Source organism: Podospora bellae-mahoneyi (assembly GCF_035222275.1).
Source record: "Podospora bellae-mahoneyi strain CBS 112042 chromosome 1 map unlocalized CBS112042p_1, whole genome shotgun sequence".
In the NCBI taxonomy this organism is placed as follows: domain Eukaryota; kingdom Fungi; phylum Ascomycota; class Sordariomycetes; order Sordariales; family Podosporaceae; genus Podospora; species Podospora bellae-mahoneyi.
In genome coordinates, this window is record NW_026946359.1 from 1,388,252 (window position 1) to 1,413,968 (window position 25,717).

At 53.0% G+C, this 25,717-nt stretch overlaps 8 protein-coding genes across 8 annotated transcripts; 4 read left to right on the forward strand and 4 right to left on the reverse strand.

Moving 5' to 3' along the window:
* Positions 1–112: 112 nt before the first annotated feature.
* QC761_104550 (uncharacterized protein) lies at positions 113–2,800 on the reverse strand (the record flags this gene model as incomplete). Its single annotated transcript, XM_062873713.1, has 1 exon — positions 113–2,800. The coding sequence occupies one exon, from the start codon at positions 2,798–2,800 to the stop codon at positions 113–115; it is 2,688 nt and encodes an 895-aa protein (XP_062736779.1).
* A 1,587-nt stretch (positions 2,801–4,387) lies between these two features.
* Positions 4,388–7,196, forward strand: KAR2_1 (ATPase with role in protein import into the ER). The gene is made up of 5 exons (XM_062873714.1): positions 4,388–5,314; positions 5,374–6,128; positions 6,178–6,234; positions 6,337–6,827; positions 6,881–7,196. The coding sequence occupies exons 1-5, from the start codon at positions 4,704–4,706 to the stop codon at positions 7,070–7,072; spliced, it is 2,106 nt and encodes a 701-aa protein (XP_062736780.1). The 5' UTR covers positions 4,388–4,703; the 3' UTR covers positions 7,073–7,196.
* A 261-nt stretch (positions 7,197–7,457) lies between these two features.
* Positions 7,458–10,090, forward strand: PEX13 (Peroxisomal membrane protein PAS20). Its single transcript, XM_062873715.1, has 3 exons — positions 7,458–7,928; positions 8,001–8,522; positions 8,576–10,090. The coding sequence occupies exons 1-3, from the start codon at positions 7,874–7,876 to the stop codon at positions 9,334–9,336; spliced, it is 1,338 nt and encodes a 445-aa protein (XP_062736781.1). The 5' UTR covers positions 7,458–7,873; the 3' UTR covers positions 9,337–10,090.
* A 345-nt stretch (positions 10,091–10,435) lies between these two features.
* On the reverse strand, positions 10,436–12,896 carry TOA1 (transcription factor IIA subunit alpha; the record flags this gene model as incomplete). Its single annotated transcript, XM_062873716.1, has 3 exons — positions 10,436–11,098; positions 11,162–12,342; positions 12,777–12,896. 3 exons carry the CDS (start codon positions 12,894–12,896, stop codon positions 11,014–11,016), a joined length of 1,386 nt encoding a protein of 461 aa, XP_062736782.1. The 3' UTR covers positions 10,436–11,013.
* A 1,172-nt stretch (positions 12,897–14,068) lies between these two features.
* slp1 (WD repeat-containing protein slp1) lies at positions 14,069–15,856 on the reverse strand (the record flags this gene model as incomplete). Its single annotated transcript, XM_062873717.1, has 1 exon — positions 14,069–15,856. The coding sequence occupies one exon, from the start codon at positions 15,854–15,856 to the stop codon at positions 14,069–14,071; it is 1,788 nt and encodes a 595-aa protein (XP_062736783.1).
* Positions 15,857–16,352: 496 nt separating this feature from the next.
* Positions 16,353–19,632, forward strand: QC761_104600 (uncharacterized protein). The gene is made up of 2 exons (XM_062873718.1): positions 16,353–17,195; positions 17,258–19,632. Exons 1-2 carry the CDS (start codon positions 16,769–16,771, stop codon positions 19,165–19,167), a joined length of 2,337 nt encoding a protein of 778 aa, XP_062736784.1. The 5' UTR covers positions 16,353–16,768; the 3' UTR covers positions 19,168–19,632.
* A 1,527-nt stretch (positions 19,633–21,159) lies between these two features.
* On the reverse strand, positions 21,160–24,608 carry QC761_104610 (uncharacterized protein). The gene is made up of 3 exons (XM_062873719.1): positions 24,078–24,608; positions 21,714–24,016; positions 21,160–21,659 (listed from the first exon to the last, which is right to left on the reverse strand). The coding sequence occupies exons 1-3, from the start codon at positions 24,111–24,113 to the stop codon at positions 21,488–21,490; spliced, it is 2,511 nt and encodes an 836-aa protein (XP_062736785.1). The 5' UTR covers positions 24,114–24,608; the 3' UTR covers positions 21,160–21,487.
* A 270-nt stretch (positions 24,609–24,878) lies between these two features.
* QC761_104620 (uncharacterized protein) lies at positions 24,879–25,511 on the forward strand (the record flags this gene model as incomplete). Its single annotated transcript, XM_062873720.1, has 1 exon — positions 24,879–25,511. One exon carries the CDS (start codon positions 24,879–24,881, stop codon positions 25,509–25,511), a length of 633 nt encoding a protein of 210 aa, XP_062736786.1.
* Positions 25,512–25,717: the final 206 nt, after the last annotated feature.

A 25,717-nucleotide genomic window follows, 5' to 3' on the forward strand; every position in this document is an offset into this window, starting at 1 on the left:
ACCAACAGAAGCAGGTAAACCAATTATATCCCCAACGCCGTCGGAAACCCAACCGAAGTAGGTAATCAAGGAAACCACCCATGTATAATATCCTCCCCTCTCCATGGGTATCTCAAGCAGAAGGATCAACCTCCACAAAAACCTCATCCTCCTCCCTCCTATGCTCTTCCACCGGCAACTCCACCTCCTTCACCGGGTGCAACAACATGGGCGGTAAACACATCCTCCCCTCCCCACCTCTCATCCCCCCGGGCGTCTTCTCATCCTTTGTCCCAGTCTCGTCCACCTCCAACTCGAACTGTTCACCCCCATCATTATTCACCTTGAGGCCCATCCACCGTCTATACAAATTCCCACTAAAGCCCGCGTTGTAGAACCACGTCAGCCCCTTCATGTTGTGCTCCTTGTCACCGTAAACCGATGTCCTGCCCCCACCAGAGGCACCATTCCTCCCCCCGTTGAGGACTCGTGCGAGGTAATCTGCCGGCCAGGCTCTGTCGACAAACACAGGATGAGGTGCATACACAGCCTTAAACCCGTGGTGAAGCGCCACCGTGGCTGGCCACATTTCCGGAAACGCGTGGTGTTTCTTGAAGGCTGTCTCCCTGTGCATGAGAAGGAGTAGTCGTCTTGACATTCTAGACGCGGTGATGATCTGAGCTCTTCTCGGCGGGAGGCCACGTTGGGTGTTGTACCCCGTGATATCACTCGCCAGCTTCCAGGATGTTCCCTCCGGATCGAAAATGGGCGACAAGGTGATGAGATCGGGCTCTTCCCCGACGCCCCAGGTATATTTATCCCTTTCGTAAGAAGTAGGCGGGACAGGGTCGTGCTCGTGCTCGAACCAATCTTTGGGATCTTCTGGCCGCAAGGGACCCCAGACCGAGCTTTCGGTTTGGGGTTTTGTCACTGGGGGGGAGGGGGATTTGATGGAGCCGGGGAGTTTATCCCACATGTTGTCTGCCGTCACGGTCCCGTGCTCGGTTTGGACGCGGGCCATTTGCTTGAAGTCCTCCCATGAGCCGTGGACATAAGGCATGTAGAACCTGCTGTTGCGCTCCCAGAGGCCTTTTCGAGGTTGGGTTTTGGACCAATTCTCGAGTTTGGTCAGGAGGTCGTAGTAGTGGCCTGTGTAACGGATGTCCATTTCCCATTGCCAAAAGTACTCGTATTCCGGGTGGTTGTAGGCGAAGTGCTGCATGGCCATTTGGAGGCCGCGGTAGGAGCCGTGGACGGGGAGGTCGGGACCGCGGGTGAAGAGGTCGACGATGCCCTGGTAGACGGCGAGCATTTGGGTTTGGGACCAGAGGGTGGCGATGCCGCGGAACTCTTCAGGGACGGTCTCGTTGATGCGGGCGCGGTAGGCTTCGTCGTCGGCCCAGACGGGGTTGCGGGCGTCGTTGCGGACTTGGACGAGGAGATGGACGTCGTAGCGGCCGCCAGAAGCAAGAGAGAGCTCGGCGATGAGGGCGCGGAGGTTGAGGATGTCTTCCTCCTTCCACTGAAACTCATCCCAGCAGCGGAGGACGACAGCTGTGCGAGGGAGGTCGCCTTTGGGGTTTTCCTGCGGAGGTTTCTCTTCCTCTGTCACAGTCTTGTTATGTCCGGCCGCGGTAGGCCTGACGCTCTCAACCACGGGCGTCTTGGCCTCGCGCGCAGCGAGTTTCGCACCCCTAATTCCATCCCCAATATAGAACCCACTCGGCGCCGCCTCCTTCCTCACCAAAGGCTTATACCTCTTGGCGTTGGCTTCATAACACCGTCTCTGCGCATCCGCCCAGTCGACCGTCCTATAATCCACCTCCTGCCCCGTCCCCCGAAACTCCCCCGCCCCCTCCCTGTCCCCGTGCTCGCCCACCCCAAGCCCCCCCCTTTTAATAGAATACCCATACCCATAAGGCCCATACCTCCCAAACCTGTCAAAGCACACATCCTCCGGCAACGCCAAAAGCTCATAACTCCCCAGCACATTGTCCGGAAACCCATCCGGCCTCCCCTCCAGATACCTCACCCCAGGAACTTTTACTTTCCCCCCTCCCACCTCCAAAAAACACTCCTCCACCTCCCCTTTCTGGGGCAAAACCCCCCCCTTGTACCCCTCAAACCCCTTACTCTCAGGCACCCCCTTCCCCGCCCTTGTCCCCTCCCCCCCATCCCAGCCCTTTTCCTCTCCTAATCTCGGATACTCAGGCACATTCCCCTCCAACCCAACCAACCTCCTCACCCCCCCGTAATACCTCGTCAAAAAATCAAACTGCTCCCACACCGCAGGAACGGGCTTTTTAATTGCTTCTGTCTTCCCCTCCGCGATCCGTTTATTTTCTAGTTGCGACGCGCGGATGAGGCCAAAGATGAAGATTACTATGGTTGACATCATCAGGATGCACAGCCAGCGAATAACCTTGTTCGGGAGACGGTATAAAAACCTTGGCCGGGCTACTGGCCCCCTCCGTGGGGGTTTACGATGCCCATGTTTGGGGAGGAGCATGTTTATTGTTGAGGTGCGGCGGGGGGAGTCTGGGGATGATGAGCTGGGGGAGGTGGTGGGGTAGTCGCTGTCGTCGTCGGCTTCGGAGCCGGAGGAGAAGGGGGAGAATTCAGAGTCGGAGTAGCGCTCTTTGGTTGTTGCTGCTGCTGCTGTTGTTGTTGTTGGGGAGCGGAGGGGGCGGCGGGAGGAGGATGTGCTGAAGGAGTGTTTATGGTGTTTTGGGTGGACTTCCTTGTATAAAGGGAGTTTGTTGTTGTTGTTAAGGTCGCTTCCTCGTGGGCGGAGGGGGTTGAGGCTGGAGAGGAGACCCATTTTGGGGTAGGTTTGAGGACTAGAGGGGTTAGTTGAGGGTTTGAAGGGGGGGAATAGCTTCAGAAATGGGTGCTTACCTGAAAAACAGACCAGACGATCAGAGTCTACAAGACTCCCTCGCTGAGGCTTTGCAATCAGATGCCAATTGTCGCCATACACTCTTGTGTTTGTCCAAAACCGAATCCAACAAAGAAATGTGTCGAGTTTTGCCTGTTGGGCGTTGTTGATACTGCCCGATAAAATTTCAAAAGTCAACAATGAACAATTTGACAGTCAAAAGGCAATTGAACCCGGGCCGGTGGATATCGTGGGCTTCCCAAAGTAGGTACAATCAACAAGCGTGCATAAGCTCCATTGAATATATTTCTGGGGAGCTGCTGCAGGATGCACTTCAACAACAAGTTGGATTGCCATGACGGGCGGTGTTGTGACCCCCCGCACTGATTGGTCGTCCGAATGCTGTTGTGAGCAGCATCGCGTGTTGCTCGGCAACGGGGGGCTCTCGGACAGGGGTTTGGACCTAGGTTATCGTGGGGTAAGCGCCAGCCAAGGTTAGCTTGGCTTGTCCAACTTTGATGTGATCACGATTTAGATGGACTTTGGGAAGTGAAGCATCTTTTTTTTTTTTGAAGATATCGCAAGGTTCTGCCTGAGGCTTTCAATTGATACTCGGTAAAGGTTCGCGAGACAGGATCGGTTCCAAAGTGCTGGGAGCGGGCGCATTCCAAAGCTCGTGTTAATGTGGAATCTGTAGAGAACACGCTGTTCTCATCACAATGGTGACTCATGCTAAAATGATAGTTTCAGCACACGATCTACTAGCATCCTTTACTGTGGTGAAGATAAGATGAAAGAATGAGATGGAAGTCATTTCTCGTCTGAGGTTCTGCGATCTGTCTTTTTTCGTATTGTAAGAGTCATCCATTGTGTGAGCTGGCCGGCGGCTAGCATGAGCATAGGGCCGTTGTGGGTTAGAGCTCATCTCTATTGAGAACATGATGAACCTTCGTTGTGATCATCTCGTTTTTGGGAACTGAGATGTGTCTTTTTCAAGGAATGAAAGAGTCATCGGTGGGTTGCTGGTGTGTATGTGTTGGCCTGGGCTGGGGCGGTTTGAGGATGCGGCAAAGCGGATGAGGACGATAGGTCCGAGGTGTGACCTTGGACTTTAGAGACCAACTTTAAGGGTCAGAAAGAGGAAAACCTAGGGCCTCAGATGCTTAAATTTTGAAAAATTGTGCCTGTTCTGTCGGATGTGAATGAAGTAGTTGGTGCTCCAGTGTCTGAATCGGTCAGGTCAGGGGTAAAAGGTCACGTACATGGCTGAATATGGGACAATCGCAGTTCAGCAAAGTATCTGAAGCTTCTGACAACCATAATCAAGTGCAAATACCGAGATAATCCCTGTACCTGGATCCCTACCACCAATCTACCCACACTGCCGGATCCGAATGGCAGGGCTGGGGGAGGCAGTGGCTGCAGAGGGGGAGGGTTGTTATGGTGGTGGGCCAGCTTCGACTCGCGCAGCTAGGTTCATGGTTTCAGACCCGGACCAGAACATTGGCATCTGTGACTCTTTCTCGTATTCCTGGTTTCAACAGAGGAATATGTGTTCTGTGCTGAGTTCTCGTTGAATCCAGCATCTTCTGATGAGGCCGATTGTGAGATCTGTACCCGGGAGGTATCATGCTGTGCCATCATCCATGATGTTGACAGATTGTCAGAAGATGAATGGCGGCTTCGATTGGCTTTGTTATAACAGCCTCACACCTCAGGCTTTCTTGTCATCAGTATACCTTCCCACACATACCCATTGTTTATACATATCACTTCAATCTTGGGGATTCAGAAGATAGGTACCTACCACAAGTCCAACAACTCGTAACAGCACCAACCTCACAAGATGTTTCTCCGCAAAACACGCCGAAAAGTACCCCTCAAACCCCCTCACCTCCGCCCACCTCCTCAAAGCTCCTACCGCAAACTCCCCCTCTACCTCACCCTCTCCCTCTGCCTCATAGCCCTCATCATCTTCCCCCTCGCCATCCTCCCCGTAGCCTCGGCCAAATCCACCGTCTCCAATGAACCCGCCCCAGGAGAACCCATCATCGGCATCGACCTCGGCACCACCTTCTCCTGCGTGGGCGTCATGAAAGATGGCAAAGTTGACATCATCGCCAACGACCAAGGAAGCCGAATCACACCAAGCTACGTAGCCTGGACCGAAGAAGGGGAAAGGTTGGTGGGCGAGGGGGCCAAGAACCAATTTGCGAGCAACCCCAGGAACACGATATTTGATATCAAGCGGTTGATCGGGAGGTCGTTTTCAGACAAGGGGGTGCAGGAGGATGCGAAACATATGCCTTTTACCGTTAAGAAGAGCGGGACGGGTGGTCCGGTGGTGGAGGTTGACGTTTCTGGACAAGGGGACATGAAGACGTTTACGCCGGAGGAAATCAGTGCGATGGTGCTGGGAAAGATGAAGGAGGTTGCCGAGGGGTTTCTTGGTGTGCCGTGAGTATTTTCTTCTTTCCACACCCTGTTGGAAAACGTGCTGACATGACCTTTCTCAGAGTCAAACACGCCGTGGTCACCGTCCCGGCCTATTTCAGCGACAAACAACGCCAGGCGACCAAAGACGCAGGCCTCATCGCCGGCCTCAACATCGTTCGTGTCATCAACGAGCCCACCGCCGCCGCTTTAGCCTACGGCATCGACAAAGTCGACGGCGAACGCACCATCCTCGTCTACGACCTCGGAGGCGGCACATTTGACGTCTCGTTGCTTCAGCTCGAGGACGGTGTGTTTGAAGTCTTGTCAACAGCAGGCGACACAAGACTGGGCGGCGAGGATTTCGACAACAAAGTCATCAGGCACCTCGCTACCCAGTTCTCCAAGGCCAATGGTGGAGCCGATGTGACGAACGACGTCAAAGCGATGGGCAAGCTGAAGAGGGAGGCTGAGAAAGCCAAACGGACGCTGAGCTCGCAGATGAGTGCTAGGGTTGAGATTGAGGGGTTGCACAAGGGATTGGACTTTGAGTACACGCTCACCAGGGCCAATTTTGAGGAGTTGAATATGGCCATGTTCAAGAAGACGCTGAAGACGGTGGAGCAGGCGCTGAAAGATGCAAAGGTTGACAAGAAGGATGTGACTGATATCGTGATGGTGGGAGGGTCGACGAGGATTCCAAAGATTCGCGAGCTGGTCGAGGCGTACTTTGGGAAGAAGGTTAGCCTGGGGGTTAATCCCGATGAGGCTGTTGCTCATGGAGCTGCGCTGCAGGGCGGTGTAAGCGTTCACATTTCAAAGCCACAAGGGAAAGATGCTGATATTTCTGTTAGATCATTGCCGGCGAGGAATCCATGATCACGAACGCTATTTTGGACATTACCCCCCTCACGCTGGGTATCGAGACCACAGGAGGAGTCATGGTAGGCGCATTCACCTTGATTACCATACGGAGAGTGATTCCATGAGCTGACAGGAGAGAAGACCAAGTTGATCTTGCGAAACACGGCGATTCCCACGGTAAGTCCTCAGAACTCATGGCAGCCTCTCCGTCTCACTAACCGGGCCGCAGAAAAAATCCCAAATTTTTTCAACAGCAGCGGACAATCAAAACGTTGTTCAGATCAAGGTCTACGAGGGCGAGCGCGCACTGACCAAGGACAACAACCTCCTGGGCAAATTCGAACTCACCGGCATCCCACCAGCACCAAGAGGTGTCCCCCAGATCGAGGTCTCGTTTACAATTGACGTCAATGGTATCTTGGAAGTCACCGCCCACGACAAGGGTACCGGGAAGGCAGAGAGCGTTACGATTACCAACGACCGAGGACGGCTGTCTGCCGAGGAAATCGAGCGTTTGATCTTGGAGGCCGAGGGGTATGCCGAGAAAGATAAGAAGATTCGAGAGCGGATCGAAGCCAGAAATGGGCTTGAGAACTACGCTTTTAGCCTCAAGAATCAGGTGAATGATGAACAGGGCATGGGTGGCAGGATTGATGGTGATGATAAGAATACTGTAAGTCGAGTTCCCAGACCTGTTGTTTGGACTGGTGCTAACGATGATTCCAGATTATGGATGCCCTGAGCGAGGCGATGGGTTGGTTGGATGAGAATGCCGCTACGGCGACGGCGGAGGACTTTGAAGAACAGAAGGAAAGGCTGTCGAATGTGGCTTATCCCATCACCAGCAAACTGTACGCCGAGTCTGGCGGTAGTGGTGCTGGCTACGATGACGAGCCGGATATTCATGATGAGTTGTAGATATGTACTTGGAACTGTGTTTTGACCGGGTACCAGTTCCATGCTGGTCAGGATGGATATCGAACAGAGACCTGGTTAGGACCAGATTACCGTAGCTATCCATCAAACAGACCGAGTTTCACAGTTTGTTTGTGGCGGTTGATATGCTCAAAGTGTGTCTATAACAGAAACATCTCGACTTGCAATGATTCTACAGCAAACAGATGCCAGTTGGCCTGGAGTCCAGATAAGTCGAAGCTTCTCAACCTGTGCAAGTCATGCTGGCCCCGGATTGGGAACGATGCTTGGGTCGGTTAAACATCGGTGCAGACTTCCCCAGACCGGAGGTGGAGCCTTTCTTCCAGGTTCCAGGTTGCCCCGTGCTTGAGAGGATTGGGGGGAGGCTCGGCAGGTGGCTGAAGACGAAAATACCGAGGTTCACGAGCGCTTTCGACCACCCGAGAAGGGTCGCTCCAGAACCAAGGCTCTCCACCCTTCTCTGCCGTCATCTTGAAAATCACCCCTTCACCCTTCTCTGCGCCCGGGACGCATTGCCTCCACCCATCCTTCCCTCTTTGATTTTAAGCCAGAAGCGACCTACACGATATTCTCGCACCAACAACGACTGACTCTTTGTTGCTCCGACAAATACGCGTGGGGCTGGTGTGTTGGCGGCTACCGAGGCCGGGCATCGACCAGTTTGCGACCTGTTCGCTGTGACCCGCTGTTGCCACCCCGGAAACCCTTGTCCGCCGGCTGAGCGCGCCTCTGTGCTTTTCTCAACATCCCAGCAACAGCAACTCTCCCCCCGTTTGCAACACGATGGCATCGCCGCCAAAACCGTGGGAAAGACCAGGCGCAGCGTCTGGAACGACTGGTTAGTGCCTCCTTTATTATCATACGCTCATTCAGATTCATTCAGAGCATCTTACTAATCACGCAACAATAGCAACTCTTTCTTCCCCATCCTCAGCCGCTCCAGCTGCGACAACCACTGCGACTCCCAACGCACTTTCCAATCCCGCAATGGCGACTTCCACCACAACCGCGTCCGGTACCCCGCCGATACCGCCAGTTCCGGCCTCTCTGACCTCTTCGGTCACACAGAACGCGGCTGCTTACAGCAGGCCATACGCCGCCTCGCCCTATGGCGGAGGTTACGGTTCAGCCTACTCGTCGCCCTACTCATCACCATACAACAGATATGGCGCTATGGGCGGTATGGGTGGTTATGGGGGCTATGGAAGTAGCATGTATGGAGGCATGGGTGGATATGGTGGCGGCATGTACGGAGGAGGCATGTACGGGGGCGGGATGCCAGGAGACCCAAACAACCCGGAGAGTCTCACCAACCGCTTCAACATGAGCACCCAGGCCACCTTCCAGATGCTCGAAGGCATTGTGGGCGCTTTCGGAGGATTTGCCCAGATGCTGGAGAGCACTTACATGGCCACGCATTCCAGCTTCTTCGGTAAGTGACGTCGTCAACAGATTGATATTGGCGCGAGACTGACGTTATCATAGCCATGGTATCTGTGGCCGAACAGTTTGGAAACCTACGTGACACCCTCGGCTCAGTCTTGGGTATCTTTACCCTGATGCGTTGGATTCGCACCCTGATCGCCAGGATTACAGGCAGACCCCCACCGGTGGATGCCACAGCCCTCACGCCCGCTGCGTTCGCCCGCTTCGAGGGCCGCAAGCTTCCCGACGGCAGCGCCCCACCCAAGCCCAGTCGCAAGCCTCTCTTCTTCTTCCTCCTCGCCGCCTTCGGCCTTCCGATGATCATGAGCAGGATTATCCGAGGGCTGGCTGCCAGCGCTGAAGAAGAGGAGCGCAAGCGCCAAATCATGGCTGCTCAGCAAGTTGTTGACCCCAACAATCTTGTCTTCTGCCGCGTGCTCTACGACTTTACCCCTGCCAATAGCGGTCCGGCTGCCGTTCAGGGAGTCGATATCCAGGTGCACAAGGGCGACTTTGTTGCCGTCCTGAGCAAGAGCGATCCCATGGGCAACCCAAGCGAGTGGTGGAAGTGCCGCGCTCGCGATGGAAGAATTGGATATCTCCCTGCGAATTTCCTCGAAGTTATGCGCAAGCCCAACGAGCCCATCGCTGCCATCAAGAACACCCCCGCCAGCGAGAGCAGTAGAACTAGCTCCTTGACCAGCTCCGTCAGCGCCCCTGGCACGCTCAGCACGAACCCCCTGAAGGCCCCCCCGATGCCGACAACCAAGGTTGGCGACGTGACCGTGGAGAGCTTCCAGAAGTCAACGTTCCAATCTTAGAAGGAGGCCAATGTCATACCTGGACCTGTTATCAGTACGCACTCGGCACAGCCGGGTCCTGCTTCTGCGCATCCAAGCCGACGCTCTCATTTTCAGCCAGAGCTTTCCGTCATTTTACAAGAGTTTAGGAAGACGAGGATGACTCCAGTGCCACGCTACGATAAGCAGTCGGGAACTATGGTATACGTGAATCCTCTGACCGGGGCCCCTCTGATGAATGGAAACCCGGTTGTGCATTACCAAGATCCTTCACAACAGGCTGCCCACAATCCTCGACAGGGACTCTCGCTTGAAGATTTACTTCGGATGGGCAATGTGAAGCATGCGAAGCGGGTGAAGAAGGCGAAGACGACGTTCTGAGACCGTACAACAACAGCAGCATTACAGCCTTTCTCTCTTTTTTGTGTGTATTTCAGCAGCAACAAATCCGACTATTAATATCCCACGAACTCGATGTACCGCGACGAAGGTCATAACGTCAGCATATCTTACCGATGCGAGTCCGATCTCTTTTTTGGCAAAGGGGGAGGGGGGAGGATGACGGAACGAAGGAAGGATAGGAAGGAGTGGGAAACGGGTTAACGAAAAGAATCTTTTTCATACAACAAAGTCATGGCTTTTTTTTTTTTTTTTTTTTTGGAGTTGATGATGACACCATACAGAGCATCAGTTATTCTTGATGAAGCGATGGGAATGAAATTCCTATTATTATTGTACTTTTGTTCTGTTTGCTTGGTGGACTTTGGGGGTATTGTAAGCGATAAGGGGTGGGGGGAGAGCGATTTATTTTGGGACTTGTGTGGTGACGAGGAAGGGTGTGTGTGTGTGTGTGTGTGGTTTTGATAGTTGTATTAAATGAGAGGTATCTTGAACATTGAGCTGTTTGGTTGTTCTATCCCGTTGGTCATGGGATGTTACCCATTGTAGGCTCAACAAGTGTGGACAGTTGCTACGAGGTGAACAATTTGCTTGTGATAGACACGGCTAGGCCGCGTGTCCTGAACATGTGCGTCAGTGTCGCGTGGTGTCTCCAGTTGGGATGGATTTCCATGTTGCACTTTTGGTGGAGCAAAACGCAGAAACACATATTGAAACATGGGACGACAAAGAAAGAGCATCCTCACCATATAACATGAAAATGGCAGTAAACTCAAAACCTGGGATTCACTAGCTTGAGCATCTGGCCAAAAAGGCAAAACAAGGGAAAGAGGACTGTTCTGCTTTCATAGCCTCTGTTTGGTTCTTTGATAGCCATATCATACAAAATTAAAAAAAAAACCTCATCCTTCCCCATACTTCTCATCCCTTCCCTCCGAAATTCATCGAATGTATTTTCGCCTCCTTCTTTCTCTCTTGCTCTTGCCTTATTCGTCGCTGCCAATCTCTGTAATTTCCCCCGTTTCTGTTTCTTGCCCCCCTAACCGACGCCCAAAGAGAAACAGTGATAAAATGTTTTTTTTTATTAAAAAAAAAAAAGACATCCCCCCTCTGATGAGATAGAAGGGAAAAGACCACAACCATGAAATGACCAAAACCCCAGTCCCAGGGCAGAGACAAAGTCGCCATAACGAAAAAAAAAATGTATACAATATTCCCGTGATAAAGAAAAGATTACCCGCAGAGCAAAGCGAGAAAAGGAGGCATGGATGGTGTTGATGTCCCCGCCGAAAGAAGAAATTACCACTCGTACTCCCCCGTAGCCTTGTGGAAGACATACTCCTTGCCGTTCACAGTCAGGACGCCATCCTTGAGTGTGCACTTCCTGTAGCCTAGGGTATTAGTATCTGAAATGTTATACAAGTTTCGTGGGAGTAGAGAGACGCACCACTTATTCTTCACCCTCTGCACCTTGTCATACATGCAGAGCATCATATGCCCCATGTCATCATCCTCATCATCGTCCTCCTTGTTGTCGTCGGAGTCGTCCAAGTCAGAGTTGATCGCATCATCATCCAAATCCTCATCCTTCATGTCATCCTCACCACCATCAACCTGGGAGGGACCCCCAGCAGCGCGGTTCCGTCTATTGTCAAGGCTGCGGACCTTGGTGGCCTGCTTCAGAGGAAGCATCAGGCCGCCGCCCTCCATCTGCTTGGCTCGGGCGGCGATCTGGGCGTGAAGATGATCATCAATCTCCACGCGGCCCATCTCGACAGCCTGGCCTTCGGCGTTGCGGCGCATCATGACAGCCTCCCAGCAGTCATCGCTAGGGCCATCAGTCTGGGCATTAGGCAAGTTGTTAGGGGCAATCCCACGCTGCTGCTGAGCCTGTTGAGCCTGTAGCTGCATGCGTTGCTGCAACTGTTGCTGCATCTGTCGTTGATACACCTGCTCGGGGGTCAGCTGCTGAGGTCCACCCTGCTGTGGCCGTTGCATGTGCTGTTGTTGAATCTGCTGAGGGTGTTGGGGACGTTGTTGTTGAGGATGCTGTGGGTGTTGCTGATACTGCTGCTGCTGAGGGTGTTGCTGGTGTTGAGAATGTTGCTGGTGTTGAGCATGTTGTTGCTGGACCTGCTGTTGCTGCTGTTGGGCTTGGCCAACGTTCCCTTGTCCGACCTTACCATTACCGTTGGACATGGAGGCAATGGAGGCAGCAGCTCCCTCGCCGTACTTGTTCTGCAAAGCCTGCACAGCCCGGGTAGCGGCTATGCTGGGGTTGACAGTAGGCAGGCTAGGGTGGGAGGCATTGTGATAACCAGGATGCACGGGCTGAGAGCCAGCGCCGGGTTCCTGCTTGATAGCGACCGGCTCAGACCTGACCAACCCTGGCTCCTGCTTGACGGGCACCCCGTTGGAATGAGGCTGGTTGATATTTGGCAGCGAGAGAGGTTGAGCTGAAGTCTGAGGGCTCAACGTAGACTGGGTATAAGCCGCCTGCGGTGGGGGAGCGGCTTGCGGCGCTGGAGCCGGGGGAGCGGCTGGTTGAGCTGGAGGAGCGGGTTGCTCTGGCTTCGGGTCCCAGGGAAACTGGGCCACGTTGAGCTGCGAGAGCTTCATTTGCCATTTCTGCAGCTTGTGTTAGTCTCATCCATAGACATGGCTCCCTGTAAGAGGGGCAATAAGAAAACAGAAGGAGAGGGGTGGCCCTCTAGCAGGGTGCCACGTGATCAAGCGTGAGACCATCCAATCGGAAGGCAGTGTTGGGGAATGGAGTAAGTTCGCAGCAGCGGGGAAGGGACTTAAAAGAGACCCAAAAGCACTGGGCCGCCCACTCCGAGGCAGCTTGCTCTCCACCCCTCTTTGCGTCCCAGGAGGCCCAGGCAGTCCAGCCCGTCAGCCAACACCGCCCGAACGAAGGGACCGACACTTGTCGCGCCCCTCAACCTCAATCTCGACCACCACCAACCATCACCAACATCTTCTCATCTCAATCGACAAACGGTGCGCATCGACACGCAAGCAGGTAAGGAGACAGGGACAGGAATACGGGGTTGCCTCACCTTCTTCAGGTCCTCGAGCACGCCATCCTCAACACCATTCTCCTCGAAATCAACGCGCACAGCGTCGATGACTCCCTGAATCACAGCCTCGTAAACCTGGCCAACGTGAACGTTCGACATCTTGACGAGTCAAAAAGCTGCAGCGAAAACAACAAAAGCGAGCGAAGCTTGGCTATCTGCGATCGATTTGACTTTCTTCGTGTGGGTTCGTCAAACGGTGGTTGCCTTGACGTTTGTGAGATTGACTAGCAGTTTCTCTCTACCGACTCCTTCTTTCTCTCTACGTTTTGCACGGCAAAAACGGGGCGTCGGCTCGGGGTGCGCCGGCGGAAAATATGATTCGGAGTCGATGGTTCGCGGATGAGATATCCCGAAGGGAGGGAGGCGGGAAGTCGGTCTGAACTGCTAGACGTTTTCTCTTGCACTCTGATTCCTCGATTGCTTGTCCTGCCACGTCGCTTTGAAAAAAAAGAGGAACTCCCTCTTTCTCGTGACACCTGTCTTGTCTAGATGGAAAGTGCAGCGATTCAGCAATAACTCTGCAGTGTGATATGCCCGTGTTGCGCCGCGGGTCTGGGTTGCTGTTTCGCCTGGGAGTGATGTATGGGGCAAGTTGAACGAATCCGCCAGAGGCCTGTTGAAGTACTGAGGCCTGATTAGTCATCTGGCTCAAGCACCCGGCACCTGCCTTCTGATTGGCCAGCCCGCTTTTATTAGTGAGTTCAGGGCGCTCGGCACTTTTAACTGCAGTAGAAACAAGCATTACCTGCCCTGGAACTCTGCATCAATTCAGCGACCATTATCACGAAAGTAAATCAACCTGAAGGATATCATCACATAGTTCATCCCAATTGGTCACTATTCCATACCCCATATCTAAAACAAAAACTCCAACGCCTGTTTCCTATTCTCCGAAAAATTACAAGTATGCTACTGTTTTTGTACAGTTTTGTTCCCTAGTCCATAGCCATGGAACAAGAGAAGGGGGGTATCTTATGCCAACAAATATGTCCCAGTTGTTGATGTTCGTAAACCTCATGACCAAGCCGATTTTCATTCATTCCCGCTTCGAAAAAGTGCCGCCTCAAACAATGCCAGAGTGTGGGCAAGAGAGAGTATCCGTAAGAACTCCGAGTGAATGCTCCTTTCCCAACCCCAACGCCGCGCTGAAACGACCGAAGTGCAGGAATCCCATAGGGAACCGTTGTTATACCTACCGTTGGTTGAACAATTGACTCTGATCAGACAGGATCATTGTGTTGTTGTTGTCGTATCGTTATGTGAGTATTGCTTTAGCGGATCGTCATCTGCTTGCTGAGCCCAGCCTTGGCCGACGACCCAGAGCTTCCGACACCAGCACCAGCACCGGCCTTCTTCTCAAACACCTTCCAGAACTTCAAGCTCTCATCGGCAGCAGCGGTGGCCAGCATCTGACCATCAGGGCTGAGGCAGCTGTGGAGGACTCTGCTCTCGTGGGCGGGAATCTCGACGTTGCGGACGAGGGTAGGGTAGCTCCAGATGCTGAGAGAGTTGTCAGGGAAACCGCTTGAGCTGACGATCTCGCGGTAGTGAGGGCTCCACCGGAGACTGGTGACCTGAGAGCCGGTGTCGATGCTGTTGACGCGGGCACCGGAAGTGGTGTTCCAGAAATGGATGTGGCGATCGTACGAGCCGCCACCGGTAGCAAGGAGGTTCATGTTCCATGGGCACCAGGCAAGAGCCTTGACGGCGGCCTTGTGGTTGGTCTTGGTGAACTTGGGAACGGCGAGAGAGCGAGCATCCCAGATGGAGACAAGATTGTCATTGCCGCCGGTAGCAAGCTGGGCACCATCAGAGCGCCACTCAAGGCCGCAAACCTCAGAGGTGTGAGAGGCGAGCTCGGCAACCTTGTGCTCCGCGATACGGACATCATGGTTGAAGACCAAGCCGCTGCGGGAACCTGTAGATAAAAGATGCTTGTTCCAGCCCATGACGCCAACACGAGTCTCATGGCCGTGCATGCTGCGGATCTTGACACCCTCAGCGACATCCCAGATCTGAACCTCGCCTGTGCCGAGACCGACACCGACGTAAGCACCATCACCGGACCACTTGACACTGCTAACATAGGTATCGGGGGTGGTTTCGAGGAGACAGCTGACGGCACCCTCATCGGCCGACCAGACATATACGTTGCGCTCCAAGCCAATGGCGACCTGGTTTCCTGAGCTCCAGTCGAGCAGGTTGAGGTAGTAGTCGTCAATGAGACCAGGGGCATCGAGAACACGCTCGGGGGCTGTCGCAATGCGACGTCTGAACTGAGGAGGGGCATTCGCGGGCTTCAGTGGCCGGTTGTATTGCTGACGAAGATCAATAGGCTTTGAAGACTCTGGTGGGGCAGGCTTGAACTGAAGGATACGGGTGTTCAAGTTGACACCACAGGCATCGGCAAGAGAGTCTTGATAGGCAACGCTGTTGGGCGAAGGGCGAGAATAGGACTCCTCTTCCTCCTCTTCAATGTTGAGACCCTCGAGGGCAGTAAGAGCATCATCAGCAGCAGAAGCAACGATGGAAGAGGCCTCGCTATGGCCAGTTCTCGAGCGCTGCTTCTCCTGGAGGTCGAGCTTTCCCGAACCGACATTGGCGATGGCCGAGCTAGCTCCCCGGTTGGGAATGAAGCGATCGGCGTTGTAGGAGATGGTGGTCTTGGATGACTTTTGCTTGACGTGCGTGGTCTTCCTGGCCTTGGGAGAGACCTTGGTGGGGACACCAGTGCCAGTCAAGGTGAAGTCGGAAACACCAAGCTCGAGCGCCTTGCGAGGGGTCGAGACACCAGCGGCAATGTTGGACTTGGGAGAGTCGCGGTGATGGCTCTTGCTTGAAGCTCTGGCAAGGCGAGCACCAAGGTTGCCGCCGTAGACTGACTTGGAAGCGCCACGCTCATTGCTCGATTTCTCGGGGGTGAATGGAGAGGAGTTGAGGTTGATGGGGATGGCACGCTGACGAGGGGAGGGGGTCAAGGGCATACGACCACCGGCGGTGCGGGAGGAGAAGAGACCCGTGTGGGACTTGAGGGGAGTTGATACTGTAGCGGTAGCCATGTTGGTGACTGTACTCGTGCTGGTATCGAATATCTCAAGGAGGCGCCAGTGATAGACTGCTATTGGGAGATGGGGTGGAGTGTCGACCAGTCGAGTACTCCAGGTGACCCCGGATAATGGTTACAATTATCGATTTTTTGTTTTGCGATTTGTCGATTATCGGTACCAAAAATGTGCCAAAAAAGAAGCCTCGGTGAATAAGAACAACCAGACTGGCTCGAAGTGATTCTTGCGTATATGGGCTTGCAATGTTCTAGGGTTGTTTGCTGATGAAGCGGATGGAATATTTAGAATGCAGTGCAAAGCAAAACTCCAAAAAGATGAAGTGAGGTTTTGTGTGTGATGGTACGAGGAAGGAGAGCTCTGGGACATGAGAGGAAGGAAGGATGGTGATTTAAATGTTTACATTTTGTTGTCCAGGCAACGACCGCCAGCTGTTCTTTGCACTTGCTCTTCCCCACCTTTTTTTTGAGCCAGCTGGTTGCAACCCCCTGATGACAAGGCTGCGCCCGGCCTGGTCTGTGGGGTCTGCACGGGGCGCTGTTAGCAAGGCCCTGCCCCCCGCAAGCCCCTGTTCTGTCGCATGTCGACAAGGAAACGCCAAGAGCTAAGCACTCTTCGACCCGCCGCCGCAAACCATCCTTGAACCATCCCACGCCAACAACGACACATGCAACAACAAACTTTCGGCGAGCAACTGTCTCTTCTCAATCTACCATGACCGCGCCCGACTTGCATTGACCGGCCTGAACTTGCTCTGACCCTAAGGGAAGAATCTTTCGGCCTATTCTGCTGTATAGGGCGGCTTGAATGTCTGCCTGGCGTTCTCGTAGGGCATTCTTGCAGTAATTAACTGGACACTCAGCAGCAAGGAAGCGAAACGAACAACTCCCTTTTGCTTTTGCAGCCACCATGGCGCAACAACAACATCAGCAGCCTTCAACGCCCGCCGGCACCGGTAATTCCATCTTTGGCGGGCCCGCTCACCTCCAACAGCCCGCCGGCCTCCTCGCTCAGTCTTCGTTCTCGTCCTTCTCGACAGCACTCACACCTGCTTCGGCCGCATCGTCGAACAATACCTACATCATGCCGAACTCGCCGCTCAAGCACCGCGCCGCCATGGACGGCTACCGTCCCAAAGTCACACGCACTCTCGGCCAGCGCCCGGCCTGTCTCGTCAATGCCTCAGTGACGTATTGTGGTAACAACCAGATTTATGCCTTCGGAGGCTTTGACCAGTACACCGATGAGGTTTACAATCATGTGTTGCGACTGGATCTTGTCAGCCACCAGTGGAACCTGGTCGATAACTACGGGGACATCCCCGGTGTTCGGATGGGTAAGCCCCCTGTCTATTTTGCCCGTTGCTGGTGATACTGTGTTGACATTACCCCTGAACAGGCCACACGGCGACGCTGTACAAGGGGGACAAGCTGTTGGTTTTTGGAGGCGAGAACGAACATCGAACTTATCTCTCGGATCTTATCATCTTTGACTTGAAGACTGCCCACTGGACACAGCCACAAGTGACGGGACCTATTCCAAAAGGCCGCGCTCGCCATGCTGCTGTGTTACATGAGGACAAGCTCTTTATCGTGGGTGGTATAACAGGCCATGACAACTATGTGTTGGACGACATATGTTATTTGGATCTTAAGACCTTCACTTGGTCCAAGTCGTGGCGTTTTGTTGGGCGGTTTGATCACTCTGCATACATTTGGAGTGACAGGGTCTGGGTGTTTGGTGGCTTGAGTGAAGATATGGACAAGGTTAGTGACCTGTGGTGGCTGGATCTCAAGGGCAACCCAGCGTTTGAGTCTCCTCCACATATCGGCACCCTCGATCGATCCGGTTTATCTCGAAGTGCGGCATCACCACGGCCATCGTATCCTTCCGTCCAGTCTACAGCTGTGGGCTCTTCCGGTTATGCTGCCAACTCTAGGACTGCACAGGTCAACCCACCGTCATTCCACCTGAAGACATATGCGCCACAAGCACCCGGGGCCATTTCTGCGCTCAAGTTTGTCAGCGGCCCTAATGTCCCATCTCAGATGCAAGGCATCCATTTCCATGTCTACTCTTCAGGAACACTCCTGGACTTTGTAACACCAGCAGCTACGATTACGTCAAAAGAATGCTCACTATCAGCCTTAGATTTGGCAGCCTTACGGTGGCAGAAGCTTGCAGAAGGTCGAGAGATATTCAAGCCAGGCTATCGGTGGCATTACTGCACTATGAATGAAGATGGCACGAAAGCATGGCTGCTCGGCTGCCCTACCGATCCAGGGGCTATTGATCTCGGGGCTAATGGCCTGGAGGAGTATCTTTCGGACATTATGGAAATTGATCTGCGGCGCTACGGGTTCCTAGGAAACAACATGGCTCCGGAGCCTCGCACCACCCGCCCGTCCTCCCGCACCCGGCACGCCGAAACACCTTCCAAGGGCCTTGGTGATGATTTGGCGAAGCTCTTCAACCAGCCCCCAGAATCAGGCAGCGGCACGGATTTCATCGTCACCGCGCTCTCGAGGGACTTTGACGAGGAAGAGGTTATGGGCTCGGCACTCGTCCACGCCCAAGTAGACTCTGTCGGCGACACGGACCCCGACCAGACCTGGCTGTCACCAGACACGCCTACCTCCCCACCCATCCACGTTCATCGGCTCATCCTCCAAGCCCGTTGGCCGCACTTTGCCCGGTTGTGGTCTTCTCAGATGGCCGAGTTTCACACCAAAAAAATGCACATTCCTGAACCATACTCTGTCGTCAAAGCATTCTTATACTACCTCTACACTGACCGGATCGATCCGCCTGATCAAAACGGCAACGAAACCACTGCCGACTTGGCTGATGTAGCGGGCTTGTTGGTCATGTCGAATATTTACAACATTCCTCACTTGAGACTGTTGTGCGTGAATAGATTGTCAAAGGAGCTGGATGTGGATCATGCGTGCATTATCTGGTATTGCGCGGGGTTGTCGAACGAGGAGTGGTTGAGGAAGCGGGCAGCGAACTTTTGCATGACGCACTGGGGGAGGATCGTGAGGACGGTTGGGTTTCAGCGGTTGCCAAGGAATGCGCTGGTGGAGCTGAGCCAGGAGGTGGATAGTGAGGGGAGGGTGGTGGCGGGCGAGGAACTGGATATGATGCAGGTTGGGTTTGGGGTTGGCGGAATTGATAGGGTGGGGGGGCTGGGGAGGAAGGATAGTGTGGGGAGTGGAGGGAGTGATCAAGAGGGTGGGAGAGGGGTGATGGAGAGTGATGGGCATGAGGATGGAGAAGAAGAGGAGGATGGGATGGAGATGAGTTAGGGGGTTAGTCGAAGTCCTGTTCGGGAAGGGGCGTTGAGGGGGCGGGGGAGGTTGGTAGAAAGGGAGGAAACCTTGGGGCTTGAGAGCAGTGGGGAGAGTGAGGGTAGCGAGGATAGTGACGAGGAGACGTTGGGAGCTGGGGGGGATGAGGAGCTCAAGGAGGATAGTGAAGAGGAAGGAGAAGGGGAGCTGGATCTTAGTTTTGTCGATACGAGTGTGAGGCGGTCGGCGAGGAAGCCGAGGATGTTGTTGGAGCTTCTCTGAGTGACTCTCTTATGTCCGAGGAGATAATTCCCTCGGTTTCTTCGGTTAAGGTAATCAGGCTACGTTTTCTTTTTGCTTTTATCACAGTTGCTACTTTTTTTTCCATAGCTCGAGAGGTCTCTTTTGGACTGGGAAAGGGGCAAGGATACGCTGGGATCGGAAATGGACAGGTTGGCTGGCATCATGGCGGAGGCGTTGATGGTTGGGTGGGTGGACTGTGGGCTTATTTTACTAGTTAAAGACAAGGAAAGCCAGTTTTTACATGTATGTAGTTGGGGCATGTCTGTACACACTTGCATGCCCCATTTTAGAATCGTACAAAAATGGAGTTATCGGATACTTAGGACGGGACGAGTTCGAGTGACTTGGAAAAGGGTTTTTTCGGTCCCAGGTTGGTGAAGTGATAATTAGGCAGGGTTCTGATTATCGTTTTATCAAGGCTTGAGGTACTTCACTGACCAGTCAGTCTATGTCTCACCGCCGTTGAGAGCCTTGCATATTGAGTTGACAAGGCAGTCAGTCAACCGGCCAATCGTTGACAACTGCACATTGGGAAATTTCCCATGTTGCTTTTTTCGGCCCTCAAAGTTCTCCTCATCCAGGCCACAAGACGCAGCTTCTAGTCTGGTAGGCAAGGACTGGTCGACAACGCTCCTTTTCTTTTACAAAACACAAACACATGAGCGTCATGGAGGAGCAAGTGGCGATACATTGGGATACTTTGGTCCCCAATCCTTCAGCCAACGATCGCCCACCAAGCTGCGATACACCGCCCATTGAAGTCGAAGATGTCCCAGCCGAAGCTGAGCCAGCAGCTAGAGATGATGACGGAGAGGAAGAGCGGCCCGCCGAGTCTCATCGCTTTCGGAGACGACTAAGGGGAGGAATGAATCTGATAATCACAGCTTTCGGCTCGGTGTGTATCATGGTTGTCAAAGTGGTTCTCCGATCCCAAACGAACGCGCTGTTGAATCCCATCCTTACTGGAAAGCATTGGCAAGAATGATAGATCGGATCGTCATGGCATATTTGAAATGGCATCTGGAACATTGAACACGCCATCGAAGCTGGAAAAATCCTTTTTGCCTTCGTTACGTTGGGTGTCGCTGTGTACACGGTCAAGCCGTCGGTGAGATCGGCCGAGCTGGCGGAGTAAACAGCGAAGGAGTTTCTTGAGGTTTGTGAAGCGGCAGGCGAATCGGATTTTAGCTGTCATTGTCTCCGGGCTAACATCGTCCTTTCTACAGCACGATTGGGAAGGCTCTGACTGTCACCAGATGCGCAACGTGACACTTGAAGCCCCTCCTGGGATGGGAGCTCAGCACATGAAGAGAGACCTGGAACCGGTGACCAAGTATCACACCAAGTTTAAGCTCTATGCATATCTCTGTGCACTTTTCTCCCCTTGGAAGCTGGTGCATAATATTATGGTTCGTAAACACATGATATTTGCAAAATATCTTTTATAAGTATCCTTGCCGAGTTATATTTTGTCGGGTCTATAGTTATGTTAAACAAGACCCCGAAGCTCTTTCAGTTATGGTGCAGGCTGCTGCTTGTCGATGTCTTGGGATTGGAAAGTTTTTCGGGAGGAATATTCGGGGTAATGGAGTAATTGGACAACATATTTCCACTGTTTTCAGAAGGTCGTTAGATTGTTATCACCTACAGGGCGGTTTAACTAGGCCAATATAGCCTCCGAAACCTGAAGTTATAATGGCATTCGTGATGAAAAATGGTCCGCGATTATAACGTGTCATCCGTGTCTAGGCAAAGATGGTATTGACACTATCGTTCTGAGGCTGTGTGTGACATTGCTTCTGTTTAAGTATGTACTACAATACGGCCTCAACAACCAAGAAAGTAGCCACGGAGACCCCATACAACCACACGCGTCATAACCCAGTGATATCGCCAAAAGTCCAATGCTTACGCTTCCGTCCCAGTCCCAAGCCAGTCCATGCATGCCTTCCCGGGCCTTCAACGCCGAAAGATGTGTAAACGCGAAAGAAGATGCATGTTCATACAAGTCCCAGCCATGTTTTGTGTGGCAGCTTCACGCCAGATAGCGATAGGCAGCCGTATCGCCCTCCATCCGCTCCAAGTATTCTCGCGCAAGCAAGTCCTCGATCCGCTTCTTAATGAGAGAAATCTCAGGCTTGAACCGACCAGAGAGCTGGCTGATGACCTCGGTTGTGAGCTGAGTATGGCTGAGCTCCTTGCGTTGTCTATAATCGACGGTTAGCATCAAGCAAAAACGAGCAGCAATGAAATGCACTGACTTCATGATTCTGACAATAGCAGCATCCACAACATGAGCCCGCGTCTGATCGTTCTTCTTCTCCGTCTCCTTGCGCTCCTCCGTGCCCTCAACCTTGGATGTGCTGCTGATAACAGGCACCCTGATCTTGATTTGCTTGCTGACGAACTGAGCATTGAAAGAAAACTTGTCTGTGGGCTTCACGGACTTTGTCAGAGGCTCCTTGGCGAGAACCCTGAATTTTGGCGGAACCGAGAGTGAAGTCAAGGTTTTGGTCAGATCCGGGATGGGAATGTTCGTCTTCAGCTGGATCTCTTCGAAGCTGAGACTCTCGTCATTGGCCAGATCGTTGAAAAGCATGAGAACAATCATTCCGTAAGTGGAGACATTGAGCTCATAGCGCCTGTCTTTGCTCAACGGCCCGGACTCTTTGCCAGGAACCTTGGGAAAGAAACATTTGATGTCTGCGCTGCCGGTGGAAGGTACCCAGGTTAGAACTCTCCCGCTGCGATCCTGGCAGTAGAATTTGTAGAAACTCTCTTGCAGTCGTTTGATAGATGGTGGGAAGATACAATCCGACCGCGATGCATCGCCATCTTGGAGGACACCGCGCCCCATGACATCAGTAGGCCAGAAGTTTGTGGTGAGAACATGAATAGCAAGTTCAGTAGACTTCCTATCATCGTCCCCAAGATTGCGAATGTGGTCCTTGTAGTTGGTTGACAGATCTTTGGAGAGCTCCATGTCCTTGAACATGCCTTCGAATTTGGCAGTGAAATGATTGCCCAACTCAGCTCGCATTCGTCGGACGAGCTCCTTTTCGATGTGGATTTCGGATTTGTTGTGCAGTAACCTGCGACCTAGGTGCTTTTGATAGTAGCGCTCGAATAAGTCACGGTCCGAAAGATACCTGACCAGAATAATGGCCTTTTGTAGAACAACCTCCGCATCCTCGTCAGATTTGCCTTTCAACCCTCGTTTGAGACTATCGTCAATGAACAGCGAGACAAACTCGGCACCTCGATCAAACATGTTGATGAAGTCTGCAAAGCTCTTCGTAATAGCCGACTGGATGATAAGATCGTTGCTGAAACAATTTTCCAGCATTGAGTCAAACTTGCCCTTGAGCTTGAGGACGTCGTCAACCCATTTGATGGCAGCGGCTGTTTGCTGTGCGACTGGACTCAAAGCCTTGGGTTTGTCGGCCCCCTCGGCCCCCTCCTCGCCCTCCCCAGCAGCACCGGCCGCTGCTGGTGCAGAGAAGTCTGTGTTCTTGAGTGTCTGCTCAATTTCAAGGCCCAGTTCCATGACCCGGCCCATCAAACTCGTTTTGAGGGTATTCTTCGATTTGTCGATCCTTGAAATCAGCTGATACAGGATTCCAAGGTCTTCTTCTCGGTCATTGTCCACCATCGCCTTCAACCCGCTCCCTTCCATCGCCAGGAATTCATCCATCTTGGCCAGTATCAACTCTTTTTCCAAGACCGCTGCAATATTGTCTTTTGTGGAATTCGAAATCGAAGTAACACACCTCTCTTCCTCTTCGAGCAGGCGTCGTCGTGTGTGGCGCAACCACGAACCGGCGTCGGACTCTCGGAGCAACTTCTCACATTCGGCTTTGTAGAAGACCTCGCTGGCGGCAAGAAAGCGTGGCTCGAATATTGTCGTGTACAGCTTCTCGTTTTCCTTCTCTTCGTCCGTCTCATACAACTGCTCTAGCATGCCGGTTATGTCACGCAGAAGGTTGCGGTCGACGATATCCCCATCTCTATCCATATTGATGAGGTCGAGAACGACAGCAATGACCACGTCCATGATGATGAATGGCTGATCCGACCCGTCAACATCCTTTAGGCCATACTTGAGGATATGATCTCGGAAAAGGCCGATCGTTGTTGCGTATACTGATGCTTGCTTGGTTTCCACACAGGACCTCTCCAGGTACATCAGCATATCCGCGATCAGGTTCATTGACGTATTATGGTCCTCCCAAATCTTGCGAATTCCGCGAAGAAGTCTCTCGCCAGCCTCGCGGCGTTCGTGGGAGCTTGATGTGGCCAATTGTATCAAGGCGATGCTCGGTAAATTGTTCCTAACCAGCTCGTCGACACCGGGAATGATGTGCTTGTGGAACCATTCCGTCTCGAATTCTTTAACCTTTTCAAAGAGCTCCTCGCCGCGCTTGACCAGTGTGATCTTGTATGAGGCTCGGTAGAGGTTTTCGAAGGAAAGCTTGCTCGCATTTTTGTTGTGTATGTCGGTCATGGCACTCTGGAGGGTTGCCCAGCATTGATCAAACCCACCGGCGTCCTTGTTGATCAGGGGCTGTGATAGACAGACGTTAGCATACCAAATAGGAAGCTAGCAGAGAATGACCGAGTTATACCCTTCGTATTGGCCTCGGCCTATTCCTGGAAGCCATTGTGCGATATTGGCGTTCTATGCTCGGCACAAGAAGGTGGGCAGGCAAAGTGGTGATGGTGGTGGTGTCGTGAGGGAGGGGGGACGTCAACAGTCCGCGAGGTTTCGTGAGGTAATGGGAATATGGCCCGAATTGGACTAAACTGGTGATCAAAACTGTTAAATAGCTTGTGATCAAATTGAGTTCGTTGGGTAGGTGAAGAAAGCCCGGGATGGCAGGAGGCGATTTTGGTATGCGTGCTGTGTTGGTGGGCTGGAATCCGTCAAATGGCAGGCAAGCAAAGGCGGCGAATGACCGAGCTCCGGACTGGGCACATACTCGGCGTTGTCCTGGAACAAAGTAAACAGACACAGGATGGAGCCAGCAAGACAATCCTCAAAAAAATACACGAACTCGACAATGTTTGGGAAGCTTCAGGCACAACCTTGACATCTAGGAGGTCCGACTACAGCACACCATCAGCTGCGACAGCGGGGAGTTGCAGCCAGCTTCAGCTGCCACCTAAAAACCGTGCCCCACCAAACCGCATCACTGGTTGGACTCTGATTTGCTACCAACCATCTATTCTTGGCGCGTTTATCACGTCTTGGCTAGCTCCAAGCTAATCTTATCGATAAGAACTCTGACAGGGATCTTGAACATCTTGACGATGACGAAGGTCCAATTGCTTCTCTACAGTTCGGCTTCACCTTTTGCGACAACCAAAATTCTTACCGATTTCGACCCCTTCTTTCCTCACCACTCATACCACTCCTATCCCTAACCATGGCCTCCAAACGCCTCCTCATCACCTCAATATCCACCCTCACCCGACTCACCACCCAACCAATATCACGATCAGCACTCCCCCGCCAGCTCCTCAATTCTCAATTACAACCCCTCCGTTTCGCCCACAACATCCCCCGACCACGAGCCAGTCCCATACCATCCACCCCCTCCTCCTCGACCCCATCAACACCCTCCACAACCCCCCCATCATCCCCCTCAACCAAGCCACCCCAACCCTCCTACGAGTTAACCTTCACCTGCGTCCCCTGCAACACCCGCTCCCGCCACACAGTCTCCAAACAAGGCTACCACCACGGCTCCGTCCTCATCGCCTGCCCCGGCTGCAAAAACCGCCACGTCATCTCCGACCACCTCAAGATCTTCGGTGACAAGGCCCTCACCGTCGAGGACATCCTAAAGTCCAAAGGCGAGCTGGTAAAAAAGGGTACACTGGGCGAGGATGGCGACCTAGAGTTCTGGGAGGATGGCTCCACCACCGTGAGGGATCACGAAGCGCTCGCTAAGGAGGCGGAGGAGAGGGAACGGAGGAAAAAGGAGGTTGAAGAGAGGGAGAGAGAGATGGTGGCGGGGAGTACGTTTACGAGTGTTAAGTCGGAGGGCAAGGAATAGTGGGGAGGGTGGAATAGGGAGGTCTGGACGGGTGGCATGATAAAATGATGTACGATATCGCTGTATTAAATGGGGTGCTTTGGCCGGTCTGATATAGGTGTTGGCATACCCAAAAGTTTGGCCTTTTTGTTGGCATTATCAGGGGCTAAACGCAAGACACCTCACGACATGTCAACAATAGAAAATTGATGATATATCCGATTAAT

Excerpts from the sequence above, each read along its gene's own strand:
- KAR2_1 (XM_062873714.1), top strand. The coding sequence starts at position 4,704 with ATGTTTCTCCGCAAAACACGCCGAAAAGTACCCCTCAAACCCCCTCAC. Across the intron at positions 5,315-5,373 it reads GAGGGGTTTCTTGGTGTGCC|AGTCAAACACGCCGTGGTCA; the intron begins GTGAGTATTTTC and ends GACCTTTCTCAG. Across the intron at positions 6,129-6,177 it reads AAAGCCACAAGGGAAAGATG|GCTATTTTGGACATTACCCC; the intron begins CTGATATTTCTG and ends ATGATCACGAAC.
- QC761_104610 (XM_062873719.1), bottom strand. The coding sequence starts at position 24,113 with ATGGCTTCCAGGAATAGGCCGAGGCCAATACGAAGG. Across the intron at positions 24,017-24,077 it reads GGCCGAGGCCAATACGAAGG|CCCCTGATCAACAAGGACGC; the intron begins GTATAACTCGGT and ends TGTCTATCACAG. Across the intron at positions 21,660-21,713 it reads GCTATTGTCAGAATCATGAA|ACAACGCAAGGAGCTCAGCC; the intron begins GTCAGTGCATTT and ends CGTCGATTATAG.
- PEX13 (XM_062873715.1), top strand. The coding sequence starts at position 7,874 with ATGGCATCGCCGCCAAAACCGTGGGAAAGACCAGGCGCAGCGTCTGGA. Across the intron at positions 7,929-8,000 it reads CGCAGCGTCTGGAACGACTG|CAACTCTTTCTTCCCCATCC; the intron begins GTTAGTGCCTCC and ends ACGCAACAATAG. Across the intron at positions 8,523-8,575 it reads CACGCATTCCAGCTTCTTCG|CCATGGTATCTGTGGCCGAA; the intron begins GTAAGTGACGTC and ends ACGTTATCATAG.
- QC761_104600 (XM_062873718.1), top strand. The coding sequence starts at position 16,769 with ATGGCGCAACAACAACATCAGCAGCCTTCAACGCCCGCCGGCACCGGT. Across the intron at positions 17,196-17,257 it reads CATCCCCGGTGTTCGGATGG|GCCACACGGCGACGCTGTAC; the intron begins GTAAGCCCCCTG and ends ACCCCTGAACAG.